The sequence below is a fragment of the Pseudoliparis swirei genome, chromosome 24 (assembly GCF_029220125.1).
Source record: "Pseudoliparis swirei isolate HS2019 ecotype Mariana Trench chromosome 24, NWPU_hadal_v1, whole genome shotgun sequence".
NCBI lineage: Eukaryota > Metazoa > Chordata > Actinopteri > Perciformes > Liparidae > Pseudoliparis > Pseudoliparis swirei.
In genome coordinates, this window is record NC_079411.1 from 10,427,644 (window position 1) to 10,455,546 (window position 27,903).

General features: G+C 42.9%; 1 protein-coding gene across 1 annotated transcript in view; it reads right to left on the bottom strand.

Annotated features, from left to right (window-relative positions):
* Nucleotides 1–64: 64 nt before the first annotated feature.
* The window catches only part of tet2 (tet methylcytosine dioxygenase 2), a 30,363-nt gene continuing 2,524 nt past the window's right edge, over nucleotides 65–27,903 (bottom strand). Inside the window, exons 2-10 of the mRNA XM_056409932.1 lie at nucleotides 6,221–9,214; nucleotides 6,048–6,138; nucleotides 5,869–5,962; nucleotides 5,551–5,759; nucleotides 5,241–5,391; nucleotides 5,076–5,165; nucleotides 4,844–4,981; nucleotides 4,297–4,645; nucleotides 65–4,116 (exon numbers count right to left, since the gene is read on the bottom strand). Coding sequence (XP_056265907.1) covers nucleotides 2,774–4,116; nucleotides 4,297–4,645; nucleotides 4,844–4,981; nucleotides 5,076–5,165; nucleotides 5,241–5,391; nucleotides 5,551–5,759; nucleotides 5,869–5,962; nucleotides 6,048–6,138; nucleotides 6,221–9,170 — 5,415 coding nt within the window. The 5' untranslated portion in view covers nucleotides 9,171–9,214 and the 3' untranslated portion in view covers nucleotides 65–2,773. The remainder of the gene's footprint in view (nucleotides 4,117–4,296; nucleotides 4,646–4,843; nucleotides 4,982–5,075; nucleotides 5,166–5,240; nucleotides 5,392–5,550; nucleotides 5,760–5,868; nucleotides 5,963–6,047; nucleotides 6,139–6,220; nucleotides 9,215–27,903) is intronic.

A 27,903-nucleotide genomic window follows, 5' to 3' on the forward strand; every position in this document is an offset into this window, starting at 1 on the left:
ACTTAAACATGTTGACAATATTCACGAATTTAGATATTAGTATTAACTTGGAGTAACAAATCAATTGCTTTAAATAAATATAAATTTTATTAAAAAAACACCCACATCTCAGCAATATCAGGAATGATATAATAAACAGCTTTCAAATAAACTGCATCCATTACATTACAATACTTACAGTATTAATACCCATCTTTATCCATTTGCAGCAAACCAAACCTCAGGAGAACAAGGGAAGCCTTAAACAAATTAAATGACAGGCAAAAAGTTGCACTTTTTTTTTACCCTTAGTGTCTAACTGCAAAAAGACCAAGTGTGTATCAACTGCTAGCTTAACCTTTGAGCCGAGCACATGCAGCGCACTAGTTCAGCCCAGAAGTCATTCAAGTAATGTTGACTCTACTCAGAAACACTCTGTAGCATCTTCAAGTATGGCTATGCTCTGAACCCGCTATATCTTAGACACCTCTGCTTTCTCAACCACAACCTGCTACTGTAGCTGGGTCCTGTACAACCAAATGTCTTATGTCGAATTATTTTACAAAATTGGAACAGTTAAAAAAAACTAGAACGTCTGTGCGAACAGGATGCTATAACTGTAAACATTGCTGTGACAGTGAGCATACATTTACAGACTTCTAACCATGATCATTCTGATAACCTGAAAGGATATTTAAAGATATGATGAGTATCGCTGTGGGTCAATTTGACAGAACAAGAAGAACCTACATCCACATCAAATAATGAGTTGTCTTCCTGTAATACAGGTTCCTGGTATGTACAATGTGACATAATTTATTTGTTTTAAACACATTTACAATCTATTTAAATAAAACGTTTTGTAATTCTTTATTACATTTTTTTTTTCCTGAAAAAGAAATGAAGTGCTGTCAGAAAATGAATCTGTTTAAGAGTGGGGTAAGTTGTGACTGTAACATGACATTCCACTATATATCGCATTAATTAAATCAAATAGACAGGGAGGAAAAATCATTATACAATTGCTTAGTGGTTATAAATAAATGTAACTATACACAGGCACAACGATGTGCAACTAAGTTAATCACTGCCCTGGTCTTGCAAATACATTGCTTTTTATTTAGTCAATATCATATTTTCCCTTTAGTCAACTCAGTGCATATATGTTCAAATTACTTTTAAAAGATTACCTTTAAAATATAAGTAAAAAAACTGCATGAAGGTATCTTCATCCTCACAAAATATGTTTTTCTCTTTGTGAATTCGACAAGAATCAGATTCAGGATGCAATGGCAAAAACCTAAATGAGAGACATACCGGAGTACAGGCGATGAACACAGAATTAGTTGAAAATGTCCCTGATTTTACAGCAACATCAAAGATTTCAGTTCAAGTTATACTTTCTAGCAGATTGATAAGAAAGTAAGAAATGAACTAGTATACCTTTTGGTGGCCTGAATTATTATTTTTGAAAGTAATATACAAAGGAAGAAAGAAAAATGTTATTATTCTATTGCCAAACTAGTTTTGAGGTATATGACGGGTTTGTACTGTACATTATTTAAAAGCCTTCCGGCTGTCCAAAGAGTCTCACATTGTATGTTTCTAGTAGGTTGGATAGCACCTTTTGATCAGTTAAACCCAAAGAAATACAATGAAATAGGGCATTAGCATTCTTTACAACCCAAAATCTCTAACAGTAATTCCAAAAAGGGAAATTAATTTACTGTACATATCTCACCTGTTTATCTTACAGTTAGATTACAATAATTAAAGACCCCACAGCAAGCCAGCTGCCCTCTGAAACTGGGCTAACCCCGTTTCATGTTCCTCAGTGTATAAAAAACACATTTCCTAAGCACCACAGACGAACAACTACATGTAATATTCACAGTCCAGGTTTGTTCAATGAACCAAAGGTGAGGAACATTAAAAACAGTTGCTGACAACAAAGTAAACCTGGGAAAAACGGAAATAACACACACATTTTTTTTTTTCACTCAATGTTAGAAATGCACCATAAGAATAAATGTACAGTATAAATGACAAAGGTAAGCTAAAGAAGCACAAAGCATCTTTTTGCATGAACTTGAAACTGTTTCATGGTTTACTCATACTATCTTCTGTTATAAATTCATCAATTTAAATTCAGTGATGCTTATAAATGAATTACTCTCAATGTAGTAAGTATAACCAGATTTTATGATTTAAAGGTATTACCAAAAAATTTAACTATCATTATCAAAAAGTGCCCTTAGAACCACTGACTTGCCAAAAAATATGATGATGCTGATCATTTTATATTTTTAGTGTCCTGTTCGTTGGGTGTCACTGGTAGAGTGAGTTATGGTTATAGTGAGACGGTATTTTAATTTAAATAATGCTAAAAAGCATACACTTTAGCACCGTGAATGTTGTCATTTACAAAGTCAGTGTTTTATGCCAAGAGTACAATTTTGTAAGAAAAATAAAGCCACCAAAAATGAAAATTTGTTTCCATTAAAAATAGGTCCTTGTGTTTCAGTCAGAGAGCACCAGAGATGTTGACAGTGTGTATCTTGCTAAAGTTGTCAAACTAAAATAAATACATCCTTAGTAGGGCCAACAAGTAAAGCTCGATTGTTAACGAAGTGAAAGACCTGATGTGAAAGGTGATTTCTCTCTGATCACAGGTTCCCTTTTCTACATTGTTGCTAACCGTACAGACGGGAAGGAGTGTTTAGAAGAGGCCAGTGCTGCTTGTGGTCTTTGTCATAAATCAAGCACCTTCAATGTTCTTCTTCATGAGTGCTTCTTACACAAACTGACTGTAAGGCCCTGTGACCTTGGTGAAGGCATACGGAGATGTACTGACATAGGTGTTTGTTGTGCATGACAAGGACCCCTCCATTAGGGCCTGGATAAAACGCTTGTAAGGAGGCTCCCCGGTGGATTCTGACTCTGGATGCTCACGCTTGGCCCCTTTCTTGCCTTTGACGGGTGTCCCCTCGCCACCGTTCCTCTCCGCGTCTTCCTCCTTCTCTCGAGCCTTCTCTGCCATCTTGGCTTCCCACAGCGCCAAACCATGCTTGGCCTCGTTCATGTTTTTGTGCTGGTAGAAGACCAAGGAGATGCGTGTTGGGTGGGTGCGGTCCGGATTTTTCACGGGCGTCGTGGCGTGGAGCTCCCGTTTTGCACACTCAATGAGGACTGAGCCGTGGCTTGGTGCCACTGCCACGCCGCCAATGTCAGGGTCCAAGAAGTTGTGCTCGTTGTCTGACCAAACCTCAGGCTTTTGTGGGGTTGTCGGTGTCTGCGGGCTTCCAGGCTCCTGCTTAATACCAGATCCCATGAGGCTCCCATTAGGTAGACCTAAGCCTGACTGGGCTTCAGGGTTGAAACAGCCACCGCTTAACTGAGCAGAGGGCATCTGTGGCTGAGGCATGCCCATCTCGGTCTTGATTTGCATACGGAAAGGATCTTGGCCGGGGGCCAAGATTTGAGGGCTCCGAGATACGTAAGGATTGGGGTATCCTCCAAACTGATTGCCTTTGCTCATAGCAGCGGTATAGTCTAGACCTCCGTGAGATGGGGGTGCTCTTGAGAGGGGGTCCATAAACTGGGGGTCTGAGGTTCCATTGGGACCATAAGGGGCATACGGTCTCATGGGGTTAACTGGCCTCATCCTGCAGGCATTGTAACTGTTCACCTGTAAACCTGGCTCGGCATACCTCGGTGGGTAATTGCCTGCATAACGTGGATGTACGCCGTACTGCTGCTCGGAGTAAAGTGCTGGCCGCGGTTGTCGATACATATCCAGGTGCTTTGGGTTTGAAGTGTAGTATGGGTGACAATTGTCAAGGGGCATTCCTCCGTTACATTGATATCCTGGATATGGATGATTTGATCCGTCAATGTAAGAGTTTGGTCCGTGGAGCGGGGAGGGGTACGGGCTGGCTGGGGTCGGCGGCTGAGGGGGATACATGGCGCCTGGCTTGGAAGTGCTTGGAAAAGAACCTTGGTGGTTGGGCAACCTGGGGTAGCCGGTTGAGCCAGGATATGGGGGAAGTATGCTCTGGTTCTGTTGTTGCTGGGCCCCATGGGGGTGTGGTGGCTGACCTGGCTGTAGGATTGCTCCCACAGCACCGTGAATAGGTCCTAGAAAACAAAACCCCCAAAAGATTAAAGCCTAAGTAGCAGTGTAACAATTATTCTCTCATGTGCCACTTTTTGTCAATTCATTGCTTATTGTTTTTCGGAGTTAATTCAGTATGTTGACAACATGTCCTTACTCAGCGATACACTAAATAAAGAGTGTCAGAATAAATGTTACTCTACCTGCCATCGGAGTGCTCTGAGCGGTGTTCTCGTAAGTGCCAGCTTTGGACTTGGCCAGGAGGGCCTTCTCTGCCTTTTCAGTGTCCAGCATAGCGTTCTTGTTGGCAGCTGCCTTCTTAGCGTCCAGCTTTTTTTGCCGGCAAGACTTGGCGGGCTCTGAAAGCATGCGCACCTGGCGGCGGAAGGCACTGAGGACTTGGATGGCGCCTGACTTGATTTTCGCCTGCTGACCCTCCTCACTGCCAAATTCATCAGTGCTTGAAGCCTTATAAAGAGGTAGTACGTGGAGCTGCTCATCCTCTGGTATATGTCCGATATCTCGGTTATCCTCACTTGTTAATGTACACACCTGGAAAAACGGGTTGAGTTCAATACTTTTTCATTGGGGATGTCACCAACATTAAATAATAAATCTACTTTTGTTATATCTGATTTAATGACATGCTTCGCTGGGATGGTAATGCAGAGCTCTGTGTGTCGTTTGCAGTTGATCTACCTCTTCCATTCTCAAAGAAATACAACATAGTTAGAAAGATGAACTGCTTACCACGGTGCTGCCTCCCTGCATGTTGTGGAGGTCTCTGTGAGAGTGGGCACAGAAGTCGAGACAAGCAGTGACCCCAGAGAAGGGACGGCCATCCTTGAGCCCCAGACGGCAATCTGGTGCCCTGTGTTCATGTTCCACCTGTGTCCAGGAGAAACGGGAGGTCAATTTGAATAAGATATTAAGATGTAGAGGTGGAAAGGCCAGCAGTCAAACAATGTCTAAATATACACACCTGGTTTCCATAGGCTTCAGGTGCTAACGTTTTATACAAGGGACCCAATAAGCTTGCTAGATTCTGAAAGTTGTGGTCCAGTCTCTCTTCCTGAAAGACACACATTGGCAGTATTTAGTAACTAAATTAGCTTATTATTTTTTAACGGAACCATGCTGAACATACTTCTTTTATATCATCTCCTAGTAGCTTGAATTTTCTTGGGATTTTGCTGCGGGCAAACTTGCAACCATTGTAGTACATGCTCCAAGAGCAGCCAAAGGAGAAAGATGCCCCGCAGGCATCAGGATTTAACCCCTGGCATACACAGGTCCTCCTGAAGAGAGAAATGCATTATTTAGACAAGGCTCATTAAAAAAAATCAATATTGATAACTAATATATATATATATATTTTTATGATTTGGAGGAAAAAAAATGTAAGTATACAATTGAGAAAAATCAGAACCAGGAACCAAAATAGCCCCGATACTTACTCCTCATTGATAGAGCATCGTCTCTGGGTGTGGGCTCCATGCTTTGTGAGAGTTTCACTCAGCTCGAGGTAGAGGCGGTCAGCTAGGCTGGGCAGGATGCCCTCCCAGACCAGGATTACGACAATGATGCAGGCTGTCTCACATTTGTGACCAGTACGTTCCCGCACCAACACCAGGAGCTTTTCGTCTACCCCGGACCGACGAATCACCTGAAAGAAGACAGGAATAGGCATTGGTGCAAGTGCAGATATGTGAGGGAAGTGCCAGGGCAGCTGAGTTGCCTGCTTCTCAAATGAATTATACAAAAATGGTTCTTACCCATTTGGCGATAGGGCACCCCTGTGTACTTTTTCCTTCCTTGCCGGTGTATACTACTTTTTCAATCCTGATGGCGGGACCGGTTAGACCAGACCTTCAAAGCAGATAAGTAAACACAAGTCAAATAGTACACAGTGGTTACACAACACTCAGTGAACAGGTGAAATATGCCAAATGACCTTTTCTCCATCCCCTCCCGAATAGCGGCAACACTCGGCGCAGACCCCAAGTGAGTGTAGTACGGCCCTTCATCCTTCTCACTGATTTGTTCTAAATGTCATAAAGGGACATGCATTAATATTTACACACCAACAGAGTAAACATCTTTCAGAACCAACATCATCATACTCACCAACACAGTGACAGGATGCAATGTCATATTGTGTTTTCATGGGGGTGTCCAGCAGGTTCTTTATCGGGGTATCCAATAGCTTCATAGGGGAGTCCATGAAGCTTTGGAGGAGGTGTTCCTTCTTGGGGGTGAAATCGGGCGGTCTTTTAAGAGCTGTAGGGACTGGGGTAGCGGCTGTGGATTCAACTCCTCCTCTCAAGTCAGTGTGGGTTGACAGGATTGTGACAGGCCCAGAATATTCCACCTTGACTTTATTTGCTGGATTGATGACAAGGGATTTCTTCTCAAACACAGGTGAAAGCTGATACTGCCTCAGGCTTTGCTCCATGGAGGCCAAGATGTTTCCTGGCCTCTTGCTTTGCTCGCACAGGGATGGATGATTCTCCTGCTTAATTTGCACACCACCTAGTCCTGTCTCTCGCATCTGTAGCTGCTGCTCTTGCTGCTGTGAGCACGGCATCTCAAATCTGGGGCTGTTTTCCATTTTCACAGCTCTCAGGCCATGTGTGGGGTCACTAGTGCTCTGAAGGGGATGAGGAACGCCCTGGCGCTCCTGCCTTTGCAACAGGTGCATACGCAGGGCTGCATGCCTCTCAATGTCTCCATGGGGACCCGCAGGGGCCAGAGGTAGTCGAGGTCCCCTTTGGAACTGAGCGCATGATATCTGTAGCTGCTGTTCAGCTTTAGGATACAGCTGTGCTGATACCTGTTGGTTCAACGCGCCTCCTCGTAAGTGAGGCTGTGACTGCATCGAGGTCTGGGAGAAGTCTGCATGGTTGGGCTGGTGGCACTGGTTGTTAGGCCGCTGTGGTTGAAATTGCTTTAGGTTACTGCTGCCCGAGTCAGGTGGAAACTGCCTTTGACTTTGTTGAATCTGTTGCATGTCCGTTGCATTATTGTAACTGAATGTTGCATGGTCACTGTGCTGGATCTGTTGGTTGTTGGATTGAGCAGGATTGTTTCGAAGAGGCTGGTTGGGTTGAATCTGCTGCTGACCTGGCTGAGGCTGACTGCGAGGTCTGTAATCGGGTGACTTGAGTGGCTGCCCTTCAAATTGTGGTGGGTGGGACAGGGGACGTTGAAGATGACAGTGCTGTGGTTGCTGCTGTTCCTGTGTTGGTAAAAACCCAGGTGACAGTATATCCTGCAGGTCAGGGTCTTCACATAAATGCTCTGACTGCATCTGGGTGTGGTAGCGGCTGTCAACCTGCTGATCTTGGTGGAAATTACGCTGCTCTGGCATTTTCTGGGGTAGAGGCTGCTGCATTTGAGGTGCTTTTGAATTTGATTGCTGCCACTCAGGGGCAGTGTTGTGCTGGGCTGAAGCACAGTGTGTTTGGGCCGGGAGGCGGTCCTGCTGTTGCTGCTGGAAGCTGTTAGACCCCTGGCTGCTGTCTGTGAAGCCTGCCGGTGTCTGGAATCTTTGCCCTGCATTTGGCTCCAACATCTGGCAGTGAACCTGGGGGTTAGCCGTCTGCTGCTCTGACTGAGGCTTAGCAGGGAAGCCCCTCCACATGTGCTGCTCTTGTGCCTGGGATGACGGGCCACTTGCTAGTTGCTGCTGGGAATGTGAAGAGTTTAGCTCTCCCCAGCCCCTTTGGTGTGGAGTTGAACATTGTAAGTTGGGTCTCTGCTGAGGCGTGTTCTCCATCCCGTTTTCTAACCCCGCATGACTTGGGGACTGGAGACCGGGGCCCATGGGTACAGTACTGTCAGCTCCACGTGAGTTCCCATCACTGCGTTTAAAGGTCTGGGGTTGAATCCCATACTGGTGGCCCCTGTCAGTGCCAAGGCGCTGAGCAGACCTTGGTTCTTCACTTTGCCCCATCTTCTGTAACCCAGAGTTAGGAAAGGATGCATATCCGCCTGTCTCCGCTGCCTGTACAGGAGTGCCTCGCTCCAGAAAAGAGTTCTGGTTAAACTCTTTGTTGGCCTTCTCATATATACCTTGAGGATTTGTGTCATCTGGATAGCACCGTGGTCCATTTTGATGTTGTTGTGAGCTATTGGCAGTGTTTGTTGGCGGGATCATGCCAGGGAGCTGACCTAGAGAAAGCTCCTGATCAGAGTAAGATGGTGGCCGCTGCTGCTGTTGTTGTTGCTGTTGTTGCTGCTGGTGATCTGCTTCAAAGTTGTTGGAATATCCATTCACTACATAGTTGACAGAGTTATAACGGTTGCCCCCTTCAATATTGCCCGATGCCCCAGGCTGCTGTGAGTTAGGCATCTGAGCTGAATTGGGCAATCCTGAAGTTAAAGATTGGGGTTGAGCACCTTCACTTGGTAGCTTATTTGCCAGTGAACCATTGACAGAATCTAGCTGTGGCCCAGATGTTTGTGGTGCGATTGACACCTGCTCAGGATAATACTGAGACAAGGTTTTCTCTAAAAGATCACCTGGAGTGCTTTCTGTGGTTAAGGGGGGTGATAAAGAACCATTTGGAGTCGAAACATGTGTATTCCTTGGGAGACAGAAGATATCTCCATTAGGAAAATTACAGTTCCTCTTGTCTAACTTGAGCTCTGTCTGTGGAGCATTACTCTCAAACTCAGCTGCTTTTGTCAGTTCAGGAAAGCCATCCACCAAACTAGAGCTCACATCGTCATTTCTTTTAATCTCAGATTCTACTTTTAGTTTCTTGGGCTGGTGGGCCAGTAAGGACTGCTCAGTGAGTGCATGCTTCAACTCTCCATTCATAATGTAGGTTGCTTGATCGAACAGCCCTTGTACTGAGGCAGGACTGTTGCAGTTCTCTCTTTGCCTCTTCATGGTGTTTGCATCTGCACTGGCCTTGTAATGGTTCCAGCCTGTATCCCCAGTGATCTGCAGAGAATCTTCCTCTGAAGACTGGCCTCCATTCTGCAGTTTGTGAGAGATGTTGCGAGATGTGCCAAATTGTGCTAATATCAGATTGTCTTCCTCCTCATGTCTAGCTTGTTCTGTTTCCATCTGGCCGGCTCAGAGTCCATCCACAGAGCTGCCCTCTGTCCGTCCTGCGGGGCAGATAGAGGGAGAGAAATAGTTGGTTACTTCATTATTCAATTCAATGAAATTTAGTTTATCTTGTATAGCCCAATATCACAAACTACAAATTTGCCCCCGAGGGCTTTACAATCTGCACACATACGACATCCCAGTCCCAGGACCTCACATCGGATCAGGAAAAACTCCCAAAAAATAGAAAATACCCTTTCACGGGGAAAAAAAGGAAGAAACCTTCAGGAGAGCAACAGAGGAGGATCCCTCTCCCCAGATGGACAGGTGCAATAGATGTCATGTGTACAGAATTAATCATTACAGAGTTACAACACATTCAATGAGTTTGACAGTCTATTCAAGTAAAGTTATGTTTTCAAATACAGTATGCCCCATATTAAACAAACATTTTATGTTGGAACTTCACTCGGTCATATTGAGTCTGCTGACCCACATCTAACTCCAGCACTCGTCAACTAGAGTCTTTGATCTGAATATGATCTTAGTGAGGGGAAGGTCAGTGGACTAATGTGTTTACACTTGGCAATGATTTGTATTAGCTGGCAACACGATCATGTCCTAGAATTAGATTTTCCCTGACCTCATCTCCCATCACCTAAAAACAGGTAGTAAGTAGAAAGTGAGAAGAGAATAAAACTAGAGGTCATAATAGGACTATTTGGACTAATGGTGGACTGAGTTACCATTTTTTTTATTTAACACACACAGCTCAACAAAAGATATCCTGAAGGTACATACTTTTTATGGTCACATTTCCAGTGGCCTTTATTAGGAGTGAATGCCAATATGTGTGCGGCCATATGACGACCTTTATCTCAAACTGAAATCTATGACTTCCTGTTATGTTCTGCGTGTGGTTAGTTAATCTTAAAATAGGCCAAATGCTTGCGGTCACCTATATAACTGTTCTGCAGGTAAAACAAATGGCGTGATAATAGGGAAGTGCTCTGACTATTTAGTTTTGAAACTGAACTTTTGGTTGGAAATATGCCCATGGATCAGTTGATGTTCAGTCTACTTCCATAATGGAATTTTTCTTTGACAAACATAGGAGGACTTTATGTATATCACTTATATCCACCATCATTGGACTCAAAATGGTGGAAGACAATAGCAATTTTTTAAATAGAAACACTAGGAACATGCTGAATTTAGGACAAATAAATAAAAACACTGTAGTTAATATGTAAACCAGCAGCTTCTTGCTTTTTCTCAGACACACAGACATGCATCAGACAATAGCATGTGTCTGAATCCTTTCTCTAGATTCTGACCAAAGTTCACTTTCAGAAAGAACACTTTTTTTCTGCATTAGGGTTATTGGTTGTACTATGAAAGGACGTAATACATTAAACTAAACAAGTCCAGTTGATTGAAGTTAAAAGGATGCAGGGTGAATGTCCCAGATGGTAGATGGGAGGAGTTGGCTGCTCGTCAGCAGTGTCGTGGTATTCCTCACCCTGAACACATTGCTGTGTCAAATATCCAAATACGAATAAGAATAGAATAAGAATATACACTTTTATTAATCCCCAAGGGGAAATTAGTTCTCTGCATTTAACCCATCCTTAGTTATTAAGGAGCAGTGGGCTGCGTGAAGCAACTGGGGGTTCAGTGCCTTGCTCAAGGACACTTCGACTTGCAACTAATGGGGAGAGCGGGGATCGAACCCACAACCTTGCGGTTGCAGGACGGCCCTCTTACCCCACTGAGCTAAAGCCGCCCCCAAATACATCTCAATTCTCAACTTTGAGACCTTTGTTATCCAAACCATAGCGTTGTGAGCGTTGTGCCATGGCGTTCTACTGAGTTCAGAATATAAACTCACCCCCACAAATTTCCCACACTGACTTAATTATCCTGATGAAATTATTACCTTCGCATTGAAAATGCGGAAGGTTATGTTTTGATCGCCGCGTATTTATTTGTATGCGTGTTATTCGCCTAACTCAAAAAGTATTAAACCGAATCGCATGAAATTTGGTGGGAAGATTGGTTATAATCCGGGGACCATTTGATTCGATTTTGGGATCGATCGGGTCAAAGGTCAAGGTCATGAAAAAGGTCAACATCTTCTTGAATCGCATGGAATTTGGTGGGATGTTTGGTTATTATCCGGGGACCATTTGATTAGATTTTGGGATCAATCGGATCAAAGGTCAAGGTCATGAAAAGGTCAACATCTTCTTGAATCGCATGAAATTGCGTGGGATGTTTGGTTATTAACCGGGGACCATTTGATTAGATTTTGGGATCAATCGGGTCAAAGGTCAAGGTCATGGAAAGGTCAACATCTTCTTTTTACCATAGCACGGTCAATTGTTATCCAATTGGCATGCAACTAATGCCAAAATGTTCATAATGCAATGCCCAATCTTGTGATATGCGCTCTACCGAGTGCCCATTCTAGTTTGCTTCATGTTTTTAAACTCGGATTGAAGACTAATGTAATTTTGTCGGTGGATTTAAAAAAAAATAAAAGAACATCTGAGTTTTGTCATCCGTAAATCTAAATAAATTGTATCTCTGGTTTCAGCTGAGCAGCATTTTGTCTAATATAGATAAGTTAGCCACTTTGAGAGAAGCTAGCTTGTATTCCTTCTGTAGGTCTAGCAACAAAGTCATTTAATGAAGAAATAAAAGTGATGTATGGAAACTGAGATCTCCTCAGAAGGTTAAGCAGCAAAAGGAGCATGTAGTTACATTTTTGCTTACCCTGCCTAAAGCATATAGATTTCAGTCGAATATTGATTTCTGTCTGCCTCCCTTAATAATTAATGCATGTCACTTCCGCAGCAACTACAAAACAATCGCAGTGCGCAGGCACAAAGAGCTTCGCTTAATCCATCATAATTATGAGCACCTCTCCTGCAGATGCTAAATGAATGGGCAGCTGATGAGCCACCAAGAGAGGCCAGATTCAGTTGTAAGTGTTTAGGTAAAAGTGTTGAGCATTAGAGCTTCAAAGAGAACTGATTGTACTGTAGCTTCACGGTTGGCAGATGAATGGGGTTCAGTTATTGTACAGAATATATTACAAAACTTTAGTTTTTCCTTAATGCCACTGTTACATTTGCATCAAAGAAAGGATACCTGGTTTTTACTTTCTTTAAATGGCTTTAGAAAAAGAGACTCACTCGCACATGTTTTATTTTCAGGTGGTGGGAGTCAATATCAAATTGACAGCCACCGTTTGTAAACAAGCCATGCTTGTTTCTGTGCTTTATTTTCCTCCATATATATCTAAAGGCGAGAGAAAATGCATTTTCCTGATGTTTGTCATGATGAAGCATTGTGTCATACCTCAGATAATTGTTCACACCTCATGACGATTGTTCTAAATGTCGGGACGGCTTCATATAAAAAAAACTGTTGGCATATCATGGTATGCTTGAAACAGCAGTTTACCAAAATGTGTTCATCAAGACAATTTAGATTCTTGTTGAGTGAAAAGTCTTCCTGCTTTATGTTCTTAGACATGTCGGTCAGCTAAACACTCTGTATGTACTTAAAGTAAATAATGTCCTTGGAGCTTTGAAGCCTCGGGTCATAACTCCCGGCTGCTCTGGTTAAGTTCAGAGAAATATGCTATACAACCTTTGAAAACATAATTGGATCCAGCTTGAGATCCCCACAAAAGCCCCTCCTGTTAATGCAAACCTACCATAGGCACTGACTGATGTTTGGAGGGAAAATAGCTACATCTTTGAGGTACTATGGCATGATCGTGCTCCATCATTGGGCTCGATTATCACATCTGGAAACGGTTACAGCTGCTTATGATTTTGGAGAAGAGCTGTCGTCTTCAAACAACATGTTTTATCCAAAGCCTGATGACATTTAAAAAAATATATTTGTAGAGGTACAGTCTCTAATTCAGCCACAACTTACATGGGCATTGAAAGAAAGATCTATTGATCATGTGTATCGCTTTATTCAAGAATGACTATGAACAAATGTAACGTTCAATAATGATTTGCAATTCGTAGAAACGACTAAGATATTAATTAGATTTTACTGTCCAGATGGGTCATTTGATAAATTCACCTATATATTTCAACCTTTATTGTAGACTAGGCCAGCTTGCTGAGGGTCCTAAAATGAAGCACCTTCGGCATAAAATGACCTTCATTTTTTGAGCTAAGTTCATATTCTGACCAAAAACATATTTCCAATTGCTTTTTTAAAAGTAGCCCATTTCATAAAGTGATTCAAGAACTTGAGATATTGATATTGTGCACTTTCAGAGATTGTTATCAGGTTCCTCTATTTTCATCACCAACATGTCTAAACTGGTTCCGTGGATCATGAAGGAGGCAAAACGAAATGCCACTCTGTTGCCATCGTGGCCCAGTCGGCCGTCTGGACCAAGACAACCTTCACAAGAAACTCCGACTGAGCTCTACCCAGGCAGCCGAGCTGGTCGAAATAATGATATCCTTCTGTGTCAATCTCCCTCCAGGACATTAGCAACCCTCCAGACCCCCAAAGTTAGCGTGCTAAATCTCCCACTAACGAGCCAAGCTGTTCCAGGGTGTCTGGAAGCTCCCAGCGTTGTGACAACAGAGCAGCCGGCTGCCTGTTAGCAGGTAGGACAAGCAAGCGGCCAATGAAAACAAAGACAGCTCTCATGTCGATGGCTGGGGAAAAGGGACCTGAAAAGTCTCTTTTTATGTGTATCGAGTTAGGAGTGGGCATCTTGCATACTAAATAACATTTGTTTTAAGAAAAATTGCATTGTTGTGAGTTTACTAAAATATACATTTTCCGATGGGGTTTGGAAGAGTTTCATAAACCAAAGAAAACGTTTTTAAAAATCTAGAATGGCATGCAATTCAAAGTAAAAGAGAAACTGCTAAATCAACTATCTCTTTCCATGCATTATCACTTGAATAGTTCCATTAGTAGTTATAAGTAAGTAGAAGGCAGCAGTGGAGTCTCGGGCAACAAGTTGCAGAACTAATCTCCCTTTGCGGCTGTCTGACACCGAGGATGTAAAGAGCCACAGCGGGACCCCACCGCCAGCATCGTAATCAGAAGTGACATTGAGCCTCTATGATTACGGCAAAGTTATTAAGATATAAATGTGTTATTTTGACATGAGTTTGAGAAGCCCACCATGTGGGAGTTGTGAAACGTACACGGCTCCGTTTCATGAATGGCAAATGGTATTTCCATCCCGAAGGCATCTTCATTCATACGACATCACATTTGGATGTGCAGACCGATATGCAGATTTTATGGTGTGCTTTTTGGAATATCTTTGGTTTCTGTGTCGCTTGAGGATGAAAAACATGAGACGATTAGTTAATATCATAGTGGGTATTGCTGAACTAAAAGCTAACGTATCAGTCTTTAATACTATGTGGCAAACGACTTCACTTTATTTTGAAATTAACTTAATGAGAATCTCCCTCTGTATTGGTAATTCCAGCTTCAACTTTAACTAAAAATACAGCTGCTCGGAGTTATGTACAATATATTATCAACATCTCCAGAAAATAACTAAATTAAGTCGGTGTCTTTTGAAGAAAAAGGAGCTAAAAGGAGTAACTAAATGCTCCCACATCACTGCACTCTTTCAGATAGCAAGCATCTGATCCCTGCGAATCAGATGCTTGCTATCAACAATGAGGTAAGCGGGTGAATTCCACTTCCCGACCCCATGTGACGACTCCTTTGTTTTGTCTGGCCCTCTGTGCAGTCTGCAAATCAGTAACTAAGTCAAGAGGTGAACGCGGGCGCTTAGCTGCTTTCAGCGCAGCTCCGATCCTGCGGGGCACTCCGGGATTTACAAAGGGCCGAGCGGAGCCAAGCAGCTTGTCACAGTTGGATACACCCACACTGACAACAAAAAAATCTTTGCAAACCCAGAACAAAGCCAGAGATCCCAGCTGAGTGTGTGCTGCCTGTCAGCGTACAAACATATAAACACACACATACACCAATGACACATATGTTGAAAGTCCAACTTTGACTACTTACTTTAAGATATTTGGAGGATTGGCTGCATCCTCTTTATTATTCACAGGGAGATCTATTTTTGCTCCGGAAGTAGAGCACTAAACTAAACCAGAGGCACTGCCTCTCAGTGGCTTTCGTGTGGATGCCTGCTGGAAGTTCTAACGCTTTGATCTATTTGGGTTTTCTTTCTAGTAGCTGATGTCCACCAGAACTCTGTCTCAGTGGCTGATAGGACTCAGCTTGCTTGGCTTAAACTTGATTCACAACAAAGGTTTCTTTCCCTCCAAAAGTCAATTTCTTTGTCTCTATATGCTGTTGTCTGGCTTCCCTCCTTCTCCCACAGCCTCACCTCCAGTCCTCTGCCCTGTAATTACACTTCAGGGTCCTCTGTACTTCTGTCTGCTACACTTCCCTCCTGCTCAGTCTCTCGTCTAGCCTGTGCAGTGATGAGCGTGGCCCCTCAGAACTGTTGTAGTCATTGCCCGTTGCCTCTGTCGCTATGTATTTGCTGGCATTTATAAATAGTGAGTTGCTTTAGAGCTTTGAAGCCCGGGGACAAGGCTGGACTCTTGGACACAGTGTGACCAGTGTTGTAAAACAATGGGCACAGTTTGCACAAGAGTCATATCAGGGTGGTAGTTAATGCACACATTTTAACAATTATGTGTGTTATTAATATGGCTCTGCTTCACATAGTTCAACTTGTTTTCCGTTTGTTCATCAAATTACGAAAAACTAAAATATACCAATTGAGCTCCACATCATATGCATAATGAATGTTTAGTCCCATTTCCTGATGCTTTGTCTTCACAACACGAGTGTAGCAAACTCAAATGCACTGGACTCGCAGTGTGTTTTTGTTATTCCCAGAGGCCGCCAGTGAAATATGAGAGCTGCCATAGTAGATGGGGTCTATTTGGCGTGACTTGGCAGCCGTATGTGACATTCACCGCTAACGACAGCTGCTGGGAAACTCAGGTCTGTTTCAGGTTGAGACCGAGGGAGATAGGCCTAAAGAGTGCTGCTGTTGTAGAGAGAGAGAGGAGAGGAGGTGTGGAGCAACACTGTAAATCAAACGCACTTGAAAAGCCACACCGCTGTTTCACAGAATAGTCCCAAGAATAAGCCATAATCTCAAGTGTATATTTCCGTTTCTCTGCCGCCGATTCTGGCCCTTTGACATTTTCCTGTTTGATAGATAAGAACGTGGAGCTTGCATTCAGTCCCGAGACTATAAATTCTCAAAGCACTTTTTAAACGGGTTAACCCACATGCCTCATGAACTGAGTCAAAACGTGTGCCAGTAATGACATTCAACATAACAACTGATTACATATTTGAACTGTACCTCAATGCTAATGCTGTAACTACAACAATTTAACATTGAACCAACTGGATCTGTTCAGTTTCCAATCAACGTGTCAAACATCACATATGATATGAACTATTGAAATTACAAACTGAAATCCAGTCCTGATATTTATTCATACGACTCAAACTTGAATTGCGTTGCTTTTGAAAGTATCAAATCATATGGAAAAGAGAAATAGAGTCTTTTGTTGATAACATGCATTTTGGATATTCAATGTCAAACCGTAGAAATACTGTAATGTAACATGCTGACAGACTTGAGTTCAGACTGCAGAGCTGCAAGTGAAACCTCATCTGTAGAAACTCCCACCAGCGTAATGAGGTCAGATGACTTGCGTTTTAAATCCCTCCCGTAAATATAGTCGGACCCACTGCTCCACAAACCTCCCAACAACATTTTCACAACTCTGCATTCCAGCCGGCTGCGTAAACAACAAAGCTGTAGACTCCAAAACATTGTAGAATCTAGTATTATTAAATGTGAGACTAATGTGCATTTGATCTCATTGTTATGGGTTCAGTTTGTGATGACAATACACAGCCCAAAACAGCTATGTCGACAGGAGGCCTCTGGATGCACACACATTCTCCTGATTCAAGGCAGTGATTATTCCTTAAGACGTCCCGGCCGACATTTTGAATGTCAGTTTGTGACATATGGCGAGCATATGAGCGGAGGGAGCTGCCTCCACTGGGGAGGGGTTTGGGAAAAAGTTACGGGGCTTGACTGGAGAGTATGGAAGGTCAGAATACAGCAACTCATAAAGCACCATGTGAAGTGCTAGTAGCATGTGTTGTCTTGTCACTGACTGTTGCTACTTAGGACAGATGTGAGTTCATGTTCTGCATCTCACTGAGTCTTTCAGTCAGGCACGTCACACTTGGGATTTATGTCACATGACACACTCATGCCAGATACAATGCACCTCACATGGTTGCTCGCGCCTTCTCTCTCTTTCATTCTATCAGCCTGAACATATGACACTATCCACCCTGTCTAACAAACAAAAGGCCCCTGTGTCTGCAGTCAGTTTTATGACCTTCCAAATGTACATGCTCGCCGGATCATTTTTTGGGAGCTTAAATCTTGCTGCTATACTCTGTCACATGAGAGACCCTTAAGGACAGGTGGGCTCTGCACTCTGATCTACAGAGAGAGGAACAATCTAAACAAATAAAACATGAAGGCCAAGCCCTGGACAAAAAAATACATAATAGTAGACCACACACACAATTTCCTTATTTGTAAAATCAAAGCAAGACGACTTTTTCTTTCCCCTTGAAGGACTCGTTTGACTTTCTTGTATGCTTACTTAAACACACTTGATACCCCTCTCTTGCTTCAACCGTGAATATAAAGCAACTCCAGGAAGTCACTGGTTTAGGCAAAGAAATACTTCAGCCATAACCATTTTACAATTAGTTTTTTGTGTGGATTTAACGAATACAATACAATATATCTCTAAGAGATATTAGAAGGCTCTGGGATAACTTTTTCCACCTGTTTCTGGCCTGTGCTTCGCTAAGCTAACCCGCGGCGGGCTTTAGCTTCATGTTTACCATACAGACATGAGTGTCAACAACTAAGCGAAGCGGCATATATTTATTAGTTTTTGATGGTTGTAAACCAGAAAACTTTCCCTTGAGGTTGACCCATCCGTTTTGTGTTAGGGGAGTTATACAGCTTCTGTTTTAGATTAAGATGTGTCAATCTTTTGTATTGATCACTGAAGGGTTGCAGACATGTGTATTTTATTAACAGGAATGCAAAAGATTGAAGTTCTGAGTTAGTGATGTTACTCATGTTGCTCCCATTAATAACAACAAAGGACGCTGCATACTGTTCAACCCCAGGTCTAGTTCTTCTGTCAGGTAGAGAAGGGCTGTTTCCTGTTGACGCTCACTGTGGCCTAATCACCACTCGTGTGACGTAGCGATGGCTGCATCACATGACTGCCTGGAGCAGCAGATCTCTGGTTTCCTTCCCTCTTTTCACTTTCCCTTCACTTCATTGTTCACCAAAAACAGTGAAGCTCTGCAGGTACAATCAGCTTGCACGAGAAATTGAATGCCATTGAATTAGTTTTGTTTGAATTTTATACAAAATGAAAGTCTCCTTACATGTAAATGGAACACAATGAAGCAGTTACATGTTCTTTAAATGTTCTAGCAGTCCATCTTTTCCTAAGTGTTTGTGGGTTGTCTGCAATTCCTTCCCTCGAGAGCCTCCTCCCCCTCCTGAAGAAGAAGGATCTGTACAATCTGCATTGTTCTTAATGTCTAATGCAGGACAGATGTGGCCGACTTGTGGAATGGGAATCGGAGCCAGAGCCTTTAGTTATCAAGCTCCTCTTTTATGGAACCAGCTTCCAATTTCAGTCCGGGAGGCAGACACAGTCACCTCGTTTAAGAGTAGACTTAAGACTTTCCTCTTTGACAGAGCTTATAGTTAGGGCTGAATCAGGTTTGCCCTGGTCCAGCCCCTTGATATGCTGCTATAGGCTTATAGCTGCCGGGGGACGTTTTAGGATGCACTGAGTACCTATCTCCTCTTTTCTCTCCTTAGGGATGAATTTTCATCTCTCAATCACACGTTACTAACTCTGCTTTCTCCCCGGAGTCCTTTTGACTTTACGTCTCATGGGGTCATCGGACCCTATGAGACGGCATAGATCCTATCTGCCTGATGGATCATCGAGGTCTGGGTCGTGGAATTCCTGCTACCGACGACGCCACTGTCCTGTTGAGACTCCGCCCACTGTTGAGACTCCGCCCACTGTTTAGACTCCGTCCACTCCGCCTCTCTACCGCCATCTGCCTGATGGATCGTGGAGGTCTCCATCGTGGAATAAGCCTACTATGAACTATTCATACACTCTGTCATATTCATTGAATGTATTTTAACTCTAAATCTGTCCTTCTGTACACATTACATCTATTGCACCTGTCCGTCCTGGAGAGGGATCCTCCTCTGTTGCTCTCCTGAAGGGTTCTTCCCTTTTTTTTCCCCCTGAAGGGTTATTTGGGAGTTTTTCCTGATCCGATGGTTTTGGGGCAGGGATGTCTATGTGTACAGATTGTAAAGCACTCCGAGACAAATTTGTAATTTGTGAAATTGGGCTATACAAATAAACCGAATTGAATTGAATTCCTACTGCAGTTATTTTCTTTTTGTTCCCTTTTGTCTCATTATCTTCTCTGACTGAACTGTGACACATCTCATTAAACTATAGTTATCTGATAAAGTTAATTTGCAATAATAATGTGCATTATTTTATTTTATTAATTTGTTTTGCATTAATACGGGAGGACCCAGGAAAGCGCAAAACCCCTATTCATATCAGTTTGGGAATATGGATTAAACTTGATTTGGGAAATGAATATTCAATTCAATTCAGTTTATTTGTATAGCCCAATTTCACAAATTACAAATTTGTCTCTGAGTGCTTTACAATCTGTACACATAGACATCCCTGCCCTAAAACCTTGCATCGGATCAGGAAAAATTCCCAAATAACCCTTCAGGGGGAAAAAAAGGGAAGAAACCTTCAGGGGAGCAACAGAGGAGGATAGATGTAATGTGTACAGAAGGACAGATTTAGAGTTTAAATACATTCAATGAATGTGAATGTATGAATATGACATTATGAATATAATGTGTATGGTTATGAAGTGTTCAACAGCTGTCCTCTAGCCTCAATCTATAGCCTCAATTCTAGAGTACACTCTGTATGGTGTGACTTGTGCACATGATCTCAAAGGGAAAAATAATAAATGTCTACATTATTCTGTTTGCTGAGGACAGCCACATCTACAGATATTCAGTTTTTGAGAATTCTGACTTTTGATGAGCCGCTACTCCGTCATGCTGTGAGCGCGACCATGGAGCCCACACCGTCATTAATAATGTAGCGAGCGAAGAAGACAGAATGGACTAGAAAATGTTTTTGACAGACACCAGGCTGTCAAACTGATTCAGCAGCAAAAACAGGTTAGGCAAAGTGGTGTAAAAGTGAACCGTGTGATGAAGACGGAAGACGATACATTAAGGAACACGCCTTTACTCACTGGTATAATCATTAGAAAGCCGAAGCAGCATGTGCAAACATCCAGTGTTCGCTAGTTTATACTGCGCTAACACACTCGGCTAATGTTAGCTACAACGTTTTAGGAATGTATAACATCTTCCTATAACTCCATGTAACGAGTATCACTCATTATTACAACGTTTTACCATAACTAGCTCAAAATCCACAAAACCAGCATTTAAGTAGATACAGTGGAAGCGTAGCATATACTTGAGGGATGTTTTTGTGTGTCAGTGTTTGCTGTTATCCCAGACAACATCAGAAACTAGAACGGGCACTCGGTAGAGCGCATACCTTCGCATATCAGAAGATTGGGCATTGAATTATGAACATGTTGGCATTAGTTGCATGCCAATTGGATAAAAATTGACCGTGCTATGGTAAAAAGAAGATTTTGACCTATCCATGACCTTGACCTTTGACCCGATTGATCCCAAAATCTAATCAAATGGTCCCCGGATAATAACCAATCATCCCACCAAATTTCATGTGATTCAAGAAGATGTTGACCTTTTCATGACCGTGACCTTGACCTTTGACCCGATTGATCCCAAAATCTAATCAAATGGTCCCCGGATAATAACCAATCATCCCACCAAATTTCATGCGATTCGGTTTAAAACTTTTTGACTTATGCGAATAACACACATACAAATAAATAAATAAATAAACTAGAATGGGCACTCGGTAGAGCGCATACCTTCGCATATCACAAGATTGGGCATTGAGTTATGAACATGTTGGCATTAGTTGCATGCCAATTGGATAAAAATTGACCGTGCTATGGTAAAAAGAAGATTTTTACCTTTCCATGACCTTGACCTTTGACCCGATTGATCCCAAAATCTAATCAAATGGTCCCCGGATAATAACCAAACATCCCACCAAATTTCATGCGATTCAAGAAGATTTTGACCTTTTCATGACCTTGACCTTGACCTTTGACCCGATCGATCCCAAAATATAATCAAATGGTCCCCGGATAATAACCTATCATCCCACCATATTTCATGCGATTCGGTTTAATACTTTTTGAGTTAGGCGAATAACACGCATACAAATAAATACGCGGCGATCAAAACATAACCTTCCGCATTTTCAATGCGAAGGTTATGATTGTAAGGAGCAGAGCCGGTTAGTTGTCGGTCCGGGTCAGAGCCGGCCAAAGGGCCACTTGGTGAATCCTGATATCTGCTGAATGCTGGAACTCTGGGGGTTCAGTGCGGGCCGTTTACCTTTTCCTGGAAAGACGATACAACTTCTAAACGACGAAGCGAGTACCGAAACCAAAATGAACTGAAATAGTCAAGTAGACAGAACTGGAGCAATACATTGTGCATCGGGACCGTCATAATAAGTGCAGTTCTTATTTGGTTAACTACTAGAGCCCCCTCAAGGTAAAAAGATAATACGAGAGAGGGGAAAGATTAACTGGCACCATGATAATAAGCTAACCGAGTGCTCATAGCTATAATTAAGATCAATGTCAACACTAATCCAGTGGGCTGAGGAAGCAGTGGACATGACAAGTAAAATATATTTACTCGTAAAGACCCGCAAGGTCTGAGGAATAAGGAGCCCGTGATTTGTGGCAACATTTCAACGGACGGTTTTGTTGAGTCTATTTTTGAGAGGCGAGGCAGGCTGAACTGTTTGAACCCGGCACGGTCCATGTCGTGATCGAGTTTGAGGATATCACATGATTAAGTGGTTTAATGCTTGTGGTGTTGAGCAATACCTGATGAGTCAGTGCATATGAAGGAAGTTTGAGCCTCATGTGGATGGTGAAGGTGACATTGGTACGCATAACTCAACAGAGGCGGGGTGTATCATAAGGGATACACCCCGCCTCTGTACGTTTCTGATACAACTTGTTTAGCAGGTTGTCTGGGATAACAGCAAACACTGACACACAAAAACATCCCTCAAGTATATGCTACGCTTCCACTGTATCTACTTAAATCAGTCAGCCGTTCTGGAATGGTTCTTCTTTTGAAAATGTTCCTACATTTGTTTAACTCACTTTTACATCATAACACCTGCATATGATCATTTTGCTCACACTGAAACCACCACAAACAACTGGTCATAACAGGCCACAGTGTCGTGGATCAAATCTATAAACCATCAGCATTTCAGTGAAAAAGTGCCTTTTACTCAGAGACGACTGTAGGCTGTTGAACAGAAGAGGTAAATCCTGATAGTACACTTCAGTTACACATTAGGTTGGACTCCATGAACCTGCTAGTCTTCATTTTCTCCGTTGAATCAGCACAACCGAAAAAGAAACCATGCCAAAAAAAAGCACACTGTGCAAAGCTGACACGCAGAGTCTAAACATTTTTCTGTGGCTTCAAGCTGCATCACATGCAGACTCTAATTAAGAAATGGGCTTCTGAGCGTACAATCCCCCCGAACCTGCTCCCCCACCCCCAATAATGTTGCTCCTTCCAACCAGCCTGTATCTTCTCTCCTCTAACCCTTTGTCTATGCAACAGTCAATATTATCTGACTAACTTGATGAACTGTGCACAGAGCAAAGTTAATTTCTCTCAGCGAGCCCGGTCGCCATGGCGACCATCTTATGAGCGCTCCAACGCCCATCTGGTCTAAACATTACCCCGGCACGGCTGACTACAGAATAGGCTGCTTTGCCACGGTGTGCACATGTGCTTTATGCATTGAACCTGCCAGTAAATCAATAGTGCCCAATATTCACAAGACTGCATTTGCACTTGTGCAGCTCAACACCTTTTAAAATTGCATTTTAAACCCGAAACATGTTTAGCTAACATTTAGGAATGAGATAGTAGTTGTGTTATCTTGAGCTACAGTATGCATTGTTAGAGCCTCACCAAGAAATATGGTGTATCTGCTCTTAATTAAAATGGTCAGACCAGGAACACTTTATATTTACCTTTTCCTCCCGTCCACTACAATCGAGCATGAAATGAAAAGCCAGGTGATGAGCACATGCTAGTTCCCTTGTTTCTTCAATTCACCCTCTAGCCTGCCAATCTTGCCATGGGATTAGCTCATAGGCACATTTATTTCCCAGATATTTACTCTTTGTTTGCACGATCCAAATCCAAACCAGCTTCCAATTAAACAGGAAGCGGAGGTGAACAGTAAACAGAGCAAAGGGAAACATTATTATAGGAAGGAAGTTCAAACATGCACATGGCAGTGGAGGAATTTTGAATGCACTCAATACGAGGGCAGATTTATGGAAGACTGGGCTTCAGATAGTAGTTTGTTTTGAAGAAAAACGTACGTTAATTTGTCAATCTCTACTTTCTTTCTCCTTGTATTCAACAAACAGGAAGTGACGTCCTGGGCTTATGGCTAAGCTCAATCACAATGTAGTGATATTCTTTGCCTCATTGGTTTTTAAGCAGCCTGACCTAACCCACTGTTGCTAAGCTCTCTCTGTCCCTCCACGGAGTGGGAGGCACGTGACTCTCATTGAATCACAAATCCTTCTGAGAGGGATATTTTCTGAGATTCAGCGTAAGAATGTATAAACACTTTACTGCATTTCTGACACATCAGAAGGAAGTACAGAGATTCTAAATAATAGTTCTTAGACATGTGTGTTGTTTTAGTGTTTACTTAAAGGTAACATATGTGTGAGCTTTAGGAGTCGTCAATCATGTTCTGCACATCGGTAAGATTCTTTCGATCCATTCAGGCCCAAAACTAAAATCTGTCTTTGAAACATTCCCAATATAAATACATATATGGACGCAAACCGGTCGGATCGTCATTGAGCACCAGCTGCTGCACTCGCACATTCCTCTTCGGAAACCTAATAGTGAGCGTGAGCCCCTTGAAGCCCTCAGAAGTAGGTAGTGATGTCATCCCGAGCATTTAGCAGGGTTACGCTCCTAAATGACATTCAGGACCAGCTGTCTGTCGTTGTGCTAATTGCGCAGACAACAGGGGGCCACGGGGGCCTAACCTTGTCCATGACAGCTCTGAGCAGCGAAACCGTCCATATCTGACAGCCATTTTAGAAGAGGGGTTAACAGCCATCAGAAGCAGTTGTTTAGATCACCATGGACGCCGTTGAGATTGCGCCTATCATGACGAAGTTTGACAGCGACGGGACATTGATATTCATGCTTTTCAGATATTGTTCTTATATTAAAGCCAATTTTACCAGAGGATGCATTTAGACAAACTATATATAAACAGTCTCCTCTTGTGATCCTTTATTTCTGATGAACCTGTGAAGATGTGTGACAAAGCCTCGTCATTGTCATAGCTTTGATTTAACTGGAACGGACTGACCGCTATACGTTTTGACATAGGAGTCCTGTTGAGGGTTTGATCCTTGCATGACGTTGGGTCACTTTTGAAGATCCGTAAGGCATATTGTCCTGTGTGCAGGTTTACTTCTGCACACATTGTTCCGCCTGCGCTAGAAAAGACACATCTTGGCTGGCAAAGAGGCTCACTCTCACTCTCCGATAAAGAAACACCAACGGTTTCTTCTGCATATCTTCACGTCGACTTATAAATAACAATCTTTCTTTAACCCTCGCTTGCGAGAGCTTTAGCTCAACTTAAAAGATGAGTTTAACTTCTACAATCAAACAAAAAGATGATTGATACAAAACTGTGCAGTGCAATGAAAAGGACCACGGTGGAGTCAAATAGGCCTTTGCATCTGTTCACACGCCGTTTTTTCCCCACGAAACCTTGCAAATATTGCAACGCTTCAATCGCAAAGGAAGTGAGAGAAAAGTTGACTGCCCGTTTTATTTCCTGACCCGGCAATATTTAGGCCTTCCCCTGCACATGAGCCATGCGCTGTCGGAGCAGCATCAACACAAGAGAAGGCCTGCTCTCCGTCTTGCCGCTCTCGAGCACATACGCCGAAAATCAAGACCTCTGGTCGTGATTTCATTTTTAATTTGTATTCCTAACTTCCTGAGGCGGGACCGGCGTTAACAGCATTCAAGGATGTTGTACAAGCGTAGGAGAGGCGGCCCCCCGGAGAGGCGGGGAGGGATGCTATTCGCTTCGGAGCGATTACGTAAGATCTCACTTGTGTCTCCCTGTGCGGAATGCCGGGATAGTGTTTGTAAACAGAGCGGCCATGCGCGCGTGCTCACGTGGAGGAGGCTTTTGAGTCGCTGCCCTCGCTGTCTCACCCCTGAGGTAAACCCTGACATCGATACACGGGCACAGAGCCAGCGACACTCCCCACGGCCACGTGCCAGTCAAACACGGCCTTATCACTCGCTCTCCAGAATTACACAGCGGCCCGGCGAACAGCGCTTGGACTCCTGAAAAAAGAAGGCCATGAGTCATATTTGGGATTCACGTTTGTATCAGACTCATAAAAAACATTATTACTATCCCACAATTTCAGTGATGACTAATAAACCAGTCGCTGGCCAGCACATCAAAGCCTCTTTAACCCTTGTGTTGCCTTAGGGTCATTTTGACCCGAATCAATATTACACCCTCCCCCCGCTTTAGGATTAATTTGACCCCATTCAATGTTTAATGTCGGTGTTCTTTCGGTAGTCAACAAACAAACATAAAGTGCCTCACACTTAAACTTGGAAAACAATATTAATTCTAATAATTTTCTGGAGGTTTTAATTGCTGGCGTCAAATTGAACCCAAAGGGTAAAATATGTTAGTAAATATAAAGGTAACAGGAGGGTGAAACATTGAATCGGGTCAAAATGACCCATAGGCGGGGGGAGGGTGTAATATTGATTCGGGTCAAAATGACCCTAAGGCAACACAAGGGTTAAGAAAGTTGACCTTTCATAGGACGGAAAGCCAAGATTCTAGACGGTAGTTGGGATCTGGTGTTATGATCTGATATTGAAAACTGACATTGTTTGTGATTTGGCTTCAGTTCATTCTTTTGATTTATTATTCGAGAAGACATGCACATCACTCTCCAACCCATGCTTTTTGCCGTTAGTCCAGACTCAGAGAAGTGAGTCACAGGAGACTTGTTGATACATTCAGAAGGCTTCAGAACTGATCAGCACATTAAGTTTGGGTAAACTCCCAATAAATGCTAAAACTCATACAATACAGCTCATTCATACTAAATAACGAGGCATATGGCATGAAGTTCAGCTTTCCCCATCAAAAGTTCACATGGATTTCTGAGCGTATTAAATCTTATCTTAATAATCCTACTTTAGTTTCATCGACAAGAACATTCTCACAACTGTGCACTATTGGTGACTAATTCAGTTTAAACCTGTGTAAATGAGCAACGACATTGTGACACTAAGATTCCACTGCAGAAGCACTTGATTGAAGGTTCCTGCTTCTCACACTCTCAATAGAAAAACAACCGCCAATAGCAGACAAGAGGGAAATCAATATTGCAGAAATCAATACAACACTCAGTATCTCGCCATTTTGTCTCACGAAAGCAGTCCAAGCTATGACGAGCCAGCAGGTAGTGCAATATAGAATGTCTAACCAGCCACTGGGCTTGCTTCTCTGTGTAATTTGTGCAACAGCCTCTGGGTGGAAATACGATGCGTGGCCTGAGGGTCAGAGGTGAGGGCTTGGGTAAGGGCTTGGGTATTGTGAGAGGACAGCATTGTTTTGCAACGCTATGGCAACTGGACATTCTTCCCAAAGGTGATATTGTCTCTGCCCTGGGACTGACATAAAGGGAACTTACGGCCATGACGAAGGAGCAACCCAACCACACGGTGTTATCTGTAGGTGCAGATTGATGAGAGAAGCTATCTGCATGTGATTGATCTATCTGGCCCTTCCCCCATCCAGCCCCCGATAAACCCATTAATGTGCTGCTGCCTTTTCAGCTGCTGATGTAACTGCAGCCATGCGGAGGCTCGTGGAAACACCTCCAGTGAGATGTTGTGCTTTTTTTTCTCAATTTTAGAATGTGTCAATGTTATGTAGGTCAGGGTTATCATTTGTAAATCCTTTGTACAGTGCAACTGCACACAAAGGGGAACACACATTGTACAACCACACTGTGACAATCATTAATAATGTGCTTTCAAGAGCCAGCAATGAACTGGGTTAGATGCAATCCATCCAAAGGGCGAATTAGATAGTTGTGGAACGGGATGTTTAACAACAAATAGACAAGTTGATACACAACACACAGAACTGCTGCTGTTGGCCAATTTGAGATGTTCATTTGTTTGGTCTTGCTAGCTAAATGGAAGTGAAAATACTACTGGTATGACCAAACCTCCCTCTCAAACACACACGTACACACACATAAATATGTGTGGATC